The following is a 13,048-nucleotide window of genomic DNA, read 5'->3' as shown; positions in this document are numbered from 1 at the left end:
AAAACTTGGTTTTATTTTAGCTGCTTTGCGGCTTTTTTCTGGGTTTTACTCTGAGAGAAACGGGCCAGAATGGTTGAAAACAGCACAATCCTGTACAAACAGAACCGACACAAAGTCCAAAGTCCATGTCTGCCTCCAAGCACCATCAATATGAGACAGAGACACCTGATGGGTTAGAATCTGGACCAATCAGCAGCTGTCTGATGGCAGCTTTGTCAGGCTAAACAGAAACTTAATTCAGCAAAATCAAAGATGGGGAAAAAGTGAGATGACACACAACGCATGCGAAAACTTTTTTGGCGGTGGCCATAGTGTCAGTTTTGTCACGCTAAGGCAGAGGTGGGCACTGAGGGCCGCAGTCCTGCATGTTTTCCAGCATACCCTGCTCTGTCATGTTCTGATTGGCTGGACACACCTGAACCAGGTAATCAGCCATGAGTAGGGCAAGATTATTGGCTGGACACACCTGAACCAGGTAATCAGCCATGAGTAGGGCAAGAGTATCTGGAAATCATGCAGACACACCGGCCCTCGAGGCCTGGAATTGCCCACCCCTGCGCTAAGGTGTGCTCAGAGTAGTCAGCAAAATCAAAGATGGCAAAAAAGCGAGATTTGACACAACACATTCGAAAACATGTTTTGCAAAAGCCAAAAAAGTTTTTGAAAGCAAAAAAAAAAGGTTTGAAAGCAAAAAAAAAAAGTTTCTGAATGCAAAAAAAAAATTTGAAAGCAAAAAAAGTTTTGTGTGCAACGTAGTGGCAGAAATATCACTCCATAAGCTGTAGGATATGTTAAAGTCCCACATATGTTGGTCTATTCTAAAAGTGTTCCCAGTGGTATTTTCATGATGCTTTTTAGCGTTTTTAGCTTATTAAAAAAACTTTGTTGTTTTCTAGTATATAGTTTCTGCAAAGCGACAGTAGTTCATCAGAAATTCGCCTCTGAGTTGTGGGTGGGACCGTTAGTGTGAAATAATCCTTCCCATCTTCCCTTTGTTTATATTCTCTCCTGCTAGCTTAAAGCCCTTTACAACCCCAAGCTAACATAACCGGGGCAACAAAAATGGTGAGCTATATCTGAGATATCCAGCCAGATGTAAGGACTCAGTGGATTTCTGTGTGCGTAATTCTTGATTTGTAATGTGTGTCTGCCTGTCTGTTACTTTTGATTTGTGTGTGTGTAATACTTGATTGTGACTCGTACAATATATTTTGTGCATAGCTGTGTGTACTTGCAACTGTGTATCCACACACGTACACTCAAATATCCTAAATCCAAAATATTCAATCTTGCAAATAACAAATAAAATGTATGCATGAACAACTTGAAATAACACCAGCTTAAAACCAACTACGAATTCGGCTACAACGCAAACAAATCTTTAAATAGTCCACACCAATCACCTGATGCACCAAGACGAAACCACATTTACACACACATTAAAGTTACACGTGCACAAGGTTGTGGTAAGTGGGTTTTAAGAAAGTGGAGAAAATGTCACGTTTTTACTAGATTCTATTCTCAATCGAAGTGGAGTACTCACAAACACACTTTTCATTGTAATTTTCTTTATACGTGTCCTCCGTCATCAGCAAAATGCTACAAGGACATGTTAAAAACACCAAAAACACACATTTCAATGGAGTGGGTCTTTAAATGCACCTTACAGATGTCTTGTCCTGTTATCTTCCTGTCCAAGTTCTGTTGAATGTGTTCTTTTGGAGGTTTTCACTAACAGGTGGGTTCTTGGGGACCTTTACAAATCTTAGCATTGTTATCACAATAAGAATGCAAGTTTGGAATCTTTTTTTTTCCGGTTCAGTGATGTAAATTTAAAAAATCAAGACTTTTGTGGCTTTCCTGTGATTTTATATTCAGCGAAGCGTTGACTTTCTATCACTGAAAAAAAAAGTCTCTATCTTTGGTATTATCCAATATCTTCTGAGTTTTGTTTCTGCAAACACAGGCTCAGTGTGACCTCTACCAATCTAGTAGATATATATCTTATTAATATTGCATGCGTGAGAGGCTCCAAGAGAGGTGAGATAGTCTTGTCTGCCTCTGCTCCTTCCAGATGTGGTATTTTCCCTCAGGAAACCAGAGAGAATGACTTGGCCCCTTTGGAAGTCCCCTTTTGTCACTGCAGCTTTGCTCCTGATGAAAGAGTAAAAGCCTTAAGCGAGCCAGAAAAAAGGGACAAGCCGTCACCTTCAGACAAACTTTCATCAAAGTTAATGCGCACGTGGATTCCAGCAAACTGTAAAAGTGTAATTACCCTCTTCGTAATAGCCATCCACATGTATCGTTGCACGATCTCGCCCCTGCCATTAGAATGTTCATTCTCCTTACAGGCACTCTCTTTTCCTCCCCTCAGTGCTGCCTCTGAAGCAGACAACCAGCTATTTAAATCCTCCCTGGAAGACCATGCTCCTCCTTCTGCTGCCTGCAGTGCTGGCCGTTCAAGCAATGGGTGAGTTCGGCCTCTGCCTGTGGCCTGCTATTAGATCCAAGTCATCACGGTGAGAATGGCACTGCCTGTTAGACAATACAGCCTGCTGGGTGTTTGAATCCCCTCCCTTTAAGGCCTAATTGGGCAAAACAGCAGTTCAAATGAGCACACTCCTAAATAACACCCACGTAGTTTGAAAGTCATGAAGCTCCCTGTGGAAACTTTTACCACGTAGACAGATGTCTACAAAGAGAATGCTTTTGAATGTTTTTGCTACTGTGGCATATTTTTATTTATCTTTGAGCTTGCAAAAGAGAGAGGCTTTGACCTTTTTTTTTAAACCTGTAGGACGCTTTAGGGCACAGGTGATGCTGAGAAAGATGCACGACTTGCAGTTTTCATCAAGCTGTGACTTTGGGAGTGAAAGAGGAGTCATCTTTTAATATCTGTAACCTGATGTTGCAGTGGAGAATGTATATGGAGTATACTTAGACTTTTCCTTTAGTGGAAATCGTGCTTTCAGAAAAACGGTTACTTCTGATCGGATGTCATGACTTTCCACAAAAAAAAAAAAGAAGATATTTGAACAGCCGTCTTTATCTTAGATGGTGACACATGATATTTATCAAGCAGGTTCTGATTTTAACGTTTTAGTTTGTATGAAAACATCACTGTTCATTTTAGATTACATTAAACATTATTGTCATTACACTTATACAAGAACCAAGCAACAAAATGCAGTTTTATGTCTAACCACAAGTCCACAAGGTTTCAATCCTAAGTGCAACTATAGAAAGCATTTGTCATAACTGCCATTACAGGTGGATACGGCTGTCTGCAGGTGAAAAATGTTTGGGCCATGCAGGTGACCTAGACCAAATAGCAAGTGTGTAGAACGCTCTATGATCCTGTAGAACAAAAATGCTGTTGCACATTGTTATCAACTGGCATTCTGAAAGGGACATGTCGTAGCAAATACGCATACAAAAGTAAGGGTAAAAAAGGGGGAGGTAGGTGAGATGCCGGTGTATTGTACGGATTTTTCCTGCGGACTGCGCAGGAGGCCCATAAGTTTTCTGAATGTGAAATGTGCAGGCTCCTCGCATGAGGCCTGACGTATAAAAATTAAACAATATCAGAACGTAATTTGGGCTGAGTTGATAATATCAATTAATCAATCTGTATCAATCCAAGCTTAATAAATCAATGATCGATCCTTAAAAGTAGAGATTGATCTTTTATGCCTTTTCTTTTCTGGTGACCTAAAACATAATAGTGGTACAGCCTATCAATGAGTTCAAACAATACATGATCACAATAAGAAAATCTGACAAAAAGAAAGCCATTAATACATTTGATCTGTGCGTCAGTTTCAATGTATTTGTGTAAAATGTAAAAATAACCCCCTGCCTTGTTCCTTCCTTGTTGCTGTTTTGCATTGTTCTGTATTGAATTGATACATTCAATAAAGTTTGAAAATAAAGATGCTAACGTATAATGGAATTTCCTATAGCACGACTAATGCTAACGCTCGGTTGACCTAAACATAAATTGCTGAATAAATTTACAGCTTTATATACTCACAGACATGAGTTTTCCAAACTCCTTTAAGGAAAAAATGTTAAAGTAACCATTTGTGGTCTAAAGCTAAAGTTTTTTTGCTTAAATCTTTTGGAATAAAGTGTAATGCTACAGTGCGAGCTCTACTTAGAGGCCAAACTGAAACGCCCTCCAGGAGAGGCAGAACATAAAGATCTGGACATTTTTATCAGAGCTTTTCCTTTTGAAGAAGAATAGAAAAAAATCGTCAATGGGATCGATCCAGGCTCTGGTCAATAGAATTGATTCTGGAAATTATTAGTGATACCCAGCCCTAGTGGGCATCCTATGGGTGTCAACTGGCACTTATAAATCATGAACACACCCCGTGCGTGGGGTCAGTGAGGTTCAGGACTCACCCCCTACCAATGACTAGACCATGGTTTAAGAGCATCATAGGACACCTTTCCCCATACTTTATAAGCATATAAAACTTGCATTAGTTGTATTAATATTTCACGACATACTTACTAGACACACAACAATGGTATGTTATATTTTGGCTGTATGTTACATCTTAAGGTGGCCGTATAAGACTAAAGGGAACTGAAAGACACACCTGCGGTCCACTTGGGATGGAGCCCCTCCTATCGACGACCCTCTACAGGCCTGGACAACTCAAAAACCTGCAGCAATCGTAGGGGAAAGCAAACATGTGACTAAGGCTGAATATGTGCAGGAAATAATACGAGTAACAACTGAACATACAATGTTTATAATGTGTATAATAATGTACATAATAACTACTGTATAGCCAGGAATTTGCAATTGGCTATATTCACAAATGTAAATAGATATTTCCATAGGATTCAGGAATATGAAAATTGATATATGATTTATTCTTTAATCAGAGGTCTACACATATGTGTGTATGGATATGTGCATTTACAATGATTATGTAGAGACTGTGGAATTTTACCTCTTAAAATACCATTACATCGGGTTCTTTTCTTGTTTCTAATCTATTCTCTGGTTGAACTGGCAAAGCCTTCTATCAGTGGCACATTTCAGTCCCGATTCATTGGACCTAAGTGTCCTCAGTGGTTCATTAGGGACCTATTCTCTCCCAACACAAATGTGCTTGTGGCCTGCTCATTACTTGCAGTGTGGCATCCTCTACCTATTGCTCCCTCTCGGTGAGAGAAGATGTTGAGGTGTCGGGGACTGATGGAGGTCTTTAACTTGCAGGTAATAGGCTATTGTAGCTCACACAGTGATTCAAGTTCTTTGTGCTAACTGGAGCACTAAGTGAATTAGAGTCCAGTTTGTTTCTACAGTCTCTCCCCGTAGCGCAGTATGATATTCCAAAAACGACACGCACACCAGATCTAATTGGATTTAATGGAATTCTATTAACTGTAGCAGAAGCATCAACTATATTACTTTTTAAAAGGAGAGAGATGTTTATCTTTTAGTGGTTTTATTAATATTTTGAATCCAGTGGCATGTACTTAATCTTTCTGTCTTTTTTACCCCAAAGCCCAAAAGTAATTACTTAGATAACCATGTACAGGTCATGCTGATTGCCAAAAGTGGCTACCCAAACAGAGTGTCTTGTTTACCCATGAGCCTCTGTGCTTGTTTGTCAGTGTGTAAGTTGAGCATGTCCACCGTCTCTTTGGTCTCCTGGTCTCTCGCTGGGATTATGAGATTTGTGTTTGAAGCTATGTGAAGTGTCTGTATGGGATGACGTGTTTTCCTGTGAAGTCCTCTCTGCCCGCCCACACACTTCCTGTGTTCTGACTCAGTAATCAGGTGACAGCTTGTGGGACATCGACCAAATATTACACTATAACACTGCTACATAGGCCTGCAAAATAAATCCCAAATATACCTTTATCGCAATATCAAGCTGTGCGATACGCATATCACAAAAGTCAGCGAAAATTGCTGCAATATGCTGCAATTCATAATCTCATCGCAATATTGATCACCGATGTTGTGAGTTTTCTTCATATCGTGCAGCCCTACTGCTACCCCACAATATGTAATTGAGAGTTGTTTCACAATTCTTTCTTAAAGACATATAAGTTTGCTTAAATAATCTTTGACCTTACTAGTTGGTGTCTCTGGTTCTCCAGGATGGTTCCATAGCAGAAAAAGTTTAAATAAAAGAGTATTTCAAGTTGAAGCCTCTTGGAGAAGAGATAAAAGTCAACTTAAAGACGATGAAAACTGTGTTTTTTAACATGTTATTGTGGCATTTTTCTGATGATGGAGGACATTTGAAATAAAATTGAATTGCTTTGCTCTATTGTGATGCACCCACTTGTAGACAAATGGATGGATCAAAGCATGATCAGTGCGGGTCTTTCAAAAACTAGGCCGCCATGAGCCTTTTAAAAACTTTTCCTGCTACCACAAACTCACACTTATTGATTTAGTAAAATCGTGGAAATGTCATTTTATAGACATCACTTTTGGACAACAGTTGGCTGTGTTTAGTCATATCCTTGGCTCACTTCTGCATACCACACAGCAGTGTCAGCCACTGGCAGAGCTAACAGGAGGTTGTCTAATTAAATACTTGTTGATGTTCTAGTGTGTGCGAGTTTAGTACGATTACAAGGCCGCGTGTAACTCTTAGTACCCAAACAATGAGAGACAAGTCTTGTTCACACAAATGCAAAAAAATGCAAACCTGACTTAGTGGTTGTAGTAGCTGTAAGGTAATTCCAAATGGGGTGCATAATTAGATAGATAGCATCTTATGTAGGAGTTGCTACGCACAAATTGTGGGGGCGCATGAAGCGTGAAAGAAGCCCACTTGTGCCTCCATCTCTGTTGCACTTTTTAAAGGTCTGCTAACCATGGATGCTCTTTCTCTGGCCTCATTTTGTCTTCACAGCAATTGATTTCAGCAGAGGGACACTTTAGTCTGTTCCAAAATTCAATTTAGGGTTATTACCCCGTATCTGTGATGTTCTTGCTAATTTGATTTGGTCCACTGAAGTATCCTTTAAAAACAATAGAGGACGGCCTCAAAAAAAGATTGGTTTCGCTGTAGTGCATATGTAATGACTGGTGTCTGCAGGCTTCCCTCCTTTTCACTTCTGTTTCTCAGCTCCTCTCTTCTCAGCGCTCGGTCATTGAACAACAAGCACTTCATGATTATTTCAGCAAGTCCTATAAATGCTGCCCTGTGGGATCAAGAAACCATTGATACAAGTTGGATTCCGAAGTTGCAGTTGTGGAGGAGAAGAGGGGCCTGGAGCCATATCTCTGTCGCTGTGTGTCTTTGGAGATGCGATGAATGGATGCTGATTTGTGGCTGGAAAGTATCACAGCTGTTAGCTTGCTGCTGAAGCAATCCAGCAACTGCTACAAAGAGATCTCTTCTTGTCGGGACGAGCATCAGTGATAACGCAGAAACACAGCAGGGAGCAATTTTGACCCATGCCTTCATTTCCTTCTCTCTTAAGCCAGCAAAAAAAAATCAATTAGCCAAACATTTAAAGTCCTACTCCAATCATCTTTTGATGTATTTGTTCCCAGCGGTCTTTTAATTATGATTATGTCATTTCTTACCCAAGAAAAAACCAACAACAACAAAAACAGCCTGTTTCTGCAGAGAGGCAGGAGTTCATTTGAAATTCACCACTGAGTTTTGAGTGGGGCTGTTGGCGTGGAGTAACTCCGCTTCCAAGGAATATTGACGCCAACATGTTTTCTGCTTCTAATACTACATAAATCTGATACGTTTGGCACTTAATTTTAAAATACTATTGATTGCCAGTAAAAAAGAAGAAGTCTAGGTTCATTCATTTGGGAGTTCTCCTTTTCTGTCCTTAACTTTTTCTCATTAAAAATTCCTTCCTGCTTGCCTTGTAAGCCCAAAGCTCTCCTGTATCCATGCTCTTTTTCTAGAAAAACCCACCACTATCACACTGTCAGAGTCGATTAGCAGGTTATTGGGTTTGGGGGTGGGGTGGGGGGGGTGGGGGTTGGCATTTGTCCTTGAAAGATGCAAGAAAGGGGAAGGCAGTCAGAAAGAGCAAGAACACCATAAGACAGAGGAACGGTGTGTCCTGCTGTGATTTATGGTATTGGGGGAATGAGCATGCCAGGATCCTTGTTTGCCCTATCTGCCATCTCCAGTGTCTTTCCCAGAGCCGGGAAAGTCTCGTTCCCTTGATAGGTTCCTGAAAGAAAGAGGAAAGAGATTATCTTTACAGCTTAATGTTGAACGTGACCCGTTTATGCTGCAGACGGCTCACTCAATCAAACCACATTATGCCGCATTGAGGGCTATTATAAATCTACTGCCTAAGACACATAACTCTGGGAAATTTCTCATTTCATTTAAAACCTTGCTTGCGAGGCAGTCACACCACCCTGGTCTGTAAGCTCTGGTTTCTTTTTCTCTCAAATGTGTGCATTGTGGACATCTTGCTGCTGACAAAATCAAAAGCTTAGCTTTCCCTTCAGACTTGTACTGACGTTGGTCATATCACAAATTTTCATTATGAAAGGGCTTGTAGACCCTTTGAGCAAAATCCTTTGATGTTCAGGTTGTGCATATTTCCAAAGGTTGTTTTGAACTGCACTTCCACTCATCTGCATGTGATGGCAGTGTTGTAAAAGGCTTGTTGCTAAACTTTTCTTTTGGCTCAATTCAAACCTACTTTCACTGCAGTCTATTATAAGCGGACCATATAAATCAGTGTGTTTCGTTTAGCCAGTTTGGCCTTAGTTCCTCACAAGCACTGATGTTTAATCTACTTTTAAGTATAAAAATTATCTTTAAATTTCTCTGATTTTGAATGCCTTAACAAAGCTATATTTGTTAAATTTGCGTACTCACTATGCTGAGGAAAAGTTTTCGTTATTTATTGTTGAAGCAGATTTCTGCGTAATTTTTGTATGTCTCACACATATTGAACTGGTTGAGGTTCCTGCAAAGTTATATTGCCTATTGAGCTGGAAGAACTTTGGAATTGCTTGCTACCGGTGGAAATGCTGATACCGGTGAAGTGAATGCACTGACCAAGTCAGTGGACTGTAGAATAACTAGGGATGGGCCGATATAATTTTTTTCGGCTGATACCGATAACCGATATTTCTCCTGCAGCTGTGGCTGATAATCGATATTTGCAGATACCGATATTTAAGCATCAACAGTAACACAAAAGTTTGGATTTCCTCTTTGTTTCTTTAGTAGAAATGCAAAACTTTTCTTTTACTGAAAAATCACATTGTACTTGGCCTTTTTAACGTACAGCAAGGGATCTCATAGCAACAAGTATCACTTTAAAACTTTGAAAAAATAACTAAAAAACATTCAGACCATTTATTGACTGTTGCACATAACCTAGCAAAAATAAAATTTACTTAAACAGTCAATTACCGACTATGACTGTAAACATAAGCTTCCCAATGTAATAGGAACAAGTATACATTTAAAAAATATAGTGTATCTAAACACAGTCAGAAGACTATCAGTAGAATTTTTAAATATTGGAGCGATACAGATAAACTCAAGTTATTCAAATATCGGCGGATACCAATACTGGCACAGATATATTGCCCATCCCTAAAAATAACCATGTTGATTTATCTGCAGAAAATTTAAACCCTTAATAGGGTTGCCTGTAATGTGTGAGTCAAGAACAGTATTAGCACCAACCAACTGTTCTGTAGTAATGCTGTCCAGCAGGCTTGATGATTGGGACCTCCCCACCCTGGAGCAGCTTTGTAACAGTATTGTCATTTTACTGTCGGAGTAGCTTCTGTCCAGTTCCTGTGAATGTGTAATGCGTATCTGTGATGTGGAGTTGTCAAAAGTCATGCAAGTCTGAAAAATCAATTCTTCATGGCCTTTTCAGTGTTTTTATTTTTTTAAATTCTGATATCTATTTATATGTGTGTCTGCAAATATCCATCCATCCGTTTTTTAAAACCCGCTGTATCTCTTTTACGGCTGCTAGAGTGTTACTTGGCTTCTGTCGGTTGAAGGTTGCCATCCTGTCACAGGGCCACACAGTCACACACACACACACATACATACACATAGAGTCTCACAGTCTCACCTGGGGACAATTTAGAGTAATGAATCTATGAATCTTGCTGGAGTCCTTTGCATACACAGGGAGAACATGCAAACTCCACACACACAGATCCCATCTGGGATTTGAACCACAGCATTCTCACTCTGAGGCAAAAGCACCAACCACTGTGTCACTGTGCAGCCCTATTTACATATATTAATTAATATATTATGCTTTAATTTTGGTTATATTCATGCTTTTAGTTGATTGACTTTCTTTTTAATACAAATGCCTTTTTCTCCATCTTTATGCTATAAAATGTTAAAGTCAACAATAATGCATCATAAAACATTATTTTTTTTTCTCATTACTGAAAAAAACGTTATGTATCATCGTCTGACTTTTGTTAGTAGACTCAATAAATGACAACTCGATAAGAAATAACAGTCATTGAAAAGAAAATGCTGCTTCTACATATGCAGTCCATTGACTCTTTTTTTTCCCAGTTGATGAGATCAAGTGACAAATTCTGTAAGTCATAATTCCTTTGTTTGGAAGAGAAGTAAAACCAGGGAAGTTGCAGATTGAAGGGCAATTTTGCATGGTCACAAATGAAGTTTTTGTACTTTTCTGAGTTAATTTAATTTTTTTGTGGAAAATTAGAGCTTTGAATCTTACTGTATCATATTAAGATATGTTCAGTAATTCATCTTTGATACAGACATTCTGTGATATCTTATTAATTGGACGAGTAAAAGACTATAGAATCCAAGAAAAGATCTGGAATTTGACCATTAGTATGGCTGAAACACCTTAAAACATGTCTTTTTATAAATACCTTAATAATTTGTTTATACCAAGATGAAACATAATTTTCCCGTTCCCACAACACAACAGGATTCCTACAAACTAAGGATGAGTCTGATGGAGACAAATATATTGGAGCTGGGTTAGAAATGATAAAACCATTATAGGCTTCATAAAGTTCACATCTGGACTTGGAGGATGTAAATGTTTAAGTGGTATCCAGTATTAATGGAGTATTGTTGGCAGTATATCAGTGAGCAGTAAACTGAGATAGTTACTTACGATCATTCTGTGCCTGGTCGTACTGCCAGTGATGCAAAAATGTTTCATTTGGTGTTATTGCAATATTTACGCTACAATCTCTGGAAAAATGTCCATTCTGCAGATTTGCAACACTGTCAGGCACGTGTATTTTTGCTATGCATGATGTACTCAGATTCCAGCCACTTGCGGAACAACAGCTACCCTGGTGGTTTGTGTTGTTCAATAAAGCCTTGGTCCCAACTGCCACATACTGTCTTGAGCCAAAAGAACTTGTACCGGCCACGCAGGTGACCCTCATGAAAAAGGAATGTTATAAACCACTCTGTGAGCCTGGAGTGCGACAATATTCATGCACATTTTTTGTACAGGCATGCTACGGGGGACAGGTTGCGGTGAATTCCTAAACAATGCACAAGGGAGTGAAATAAGTGGGAAGCAGGTGTGTCGTATGGATTTTCCAGTTTTTCACCCACCACCCGAATCCTGCAGACTGCAAAAGGGGTCATGATGTTCACAAATGCTCATTTTGTGTCCCATAGAGGTTTGCCCAATTTTCGCTTGCAAACAGCTAGTATAGCCATGTGGGCAGTTGTTGTGACCAATGCTTTACAAATGACTAGAGTGTGGCATAAGGACACCTTACAACAGCATCACCCTTATTGCATAAGTGTGAGCGCGCTTAGCCTTACTTAATGCTTCACAATACACTGGCCACACCTATGACAATTACATGTTTTCACTTTCAACTATGTCCCTCATGCGAGCGCCAAGGAAACTGCAAGACACATCTGCTCTCCCCTTAAGATGTGATCGCTCCTCTTCATGGGCCCAGACAACCTTAAAAACCTACAGCCTGGTATGGGTGCATGGGATTTAGATTTACAACAGGTCCACTGGACCAGCTCAGTGGCCTTGTGGAAGAGTGTCTGCCCTGTGACTGGAAGGTCATGAGTTGAAATCATACCAAAGACTCTAAATATGGGACCAAATGCTTCCCTGTTTGACACTCAACATTAAGGGGTTAGGTTGGGGGGTTGAACCACCAAATGATTCCCGAGTGCGGCTGTGTCTGTAGCTCACCGCCCCCCCCAGGGGATGGGTCAAATGCGGAGAACAAATTTCACACACCTAGGTGTGTGACAGATAATGGGACTTTAACTTTAAGTGCAGTTTTTGGACTGAAGTCAGTGAAACTCCAACATCAGCTCCATGTTGTCCACTCCTACAGGTATTGAATATTTCTGATTTCTGTTACATCCCAGACTCATTCCATGTTTAATACTCTGAAACTAGTTGTTTCAAAGAATTTGCAGTCTTTGATTATATTTCCAACATTGGTTTAGTACAAGGATCTGCTTTTAGGAAGGCTTGCATGTTTTACCTATTTAAGGTAAAGTTTAAGATGAGTTCAGTGCAGTGACATACCAACAAAAAAGCCTGAAAGAAAAACAATTAGTCACTTATTTAGTTAGAACTGCAATTGTCTTATTAATAGAGCCTAGGGTTTTATGAATCTCTTTCCGAAATCCAAAGTGTAAACATTTACATTAGTTTCATGTGCCCGGCCGGAATGACGTTTCAATAATTTCACTGCATGAAGAACCCCGCAGAGGCATATTCAGTGTTAGCCGTGCCTTACGTATTTGAGGAAAACAGAATGGAAAGGAGGTGCTAGATATTGACACGTTGGTGGTTAGTCTTGATAGTGGAAGTGGAGTGGAGTGTGAAGATCACTTGCAGCCTTTTCTAGCCAACCATGTGTCTGACTGGTAAGCGGGGCCTGTTGCCAGCACTCGCAAAAGTGTAATGAGTTTATTTCATGTCGGCTGTGAAAGTGCCTGTCACTGTCTCAGTGGCACTCAAACAGAGCTGAGACCCATAAACACAAAGTGCAGCGTATAAATCCCTGCAGCACGATGTCTCCCAGCCTGCCCTTTGTGGG

The 13,048-nt window shown here is 39.9% G+C and overlaps 1 protein-coding gene and 1 long non-coding RNA gene across 3 annotated transcripts in view; one reads left to right on the top strand and one right to left on the bottom strand.

Annotated features, from left to right (window-relative positions):
• The window catches only part of cd276 (CD276 molecule), a 75,061-nt gene that overhangs the window by 4,553 nt on the left and 57,460 nt on the right, over positions 1–13,048 (top strand). For both annotated transcript variants that reach the window (XM_004067295.4, XM_023953621.1), the window contains exon 2: positions 2,375–2,470. In XM_004067295.4, coding sequence (XP_004067343.1) covers positions 2,425–2,470 — 46 coding nt within the window. In that variant the 5' untranslated portion in view covers positions 2,375–2,424. The remainder of the gene's footprint in view (positions 1–2,374; positions 2,471–13,048) is intronic.
• LOC110013657 lies at positions 1,815–2,368 on the bottom strand. Its single transcript, XR_002288806.1, has 2 exons — positions 2,276–2,368; positions 1,815–2,154 (listed from the first exon to the last, which is right to left on the bottom strand). It is a non-coding gene; the product is annotated as an uncharacterized LOC110013657 (long non-coding RNA).

The sequence above is a fragment of the Oryzias latipes genome, chromosome 3 (genome assembly GCF_002234675.1).
Source record: "Oryzias latipes chromosome 3, ASM223467v1".
NCBI lineage: Eukaryota > Metazoa > Chordata > Actinopteri > Beloniformes > Adrianichthyidae > Oryzias > Oryzias latipes.
This window is presented reverse-complemented; position numbering and strand designations above follow the sequence as displayed.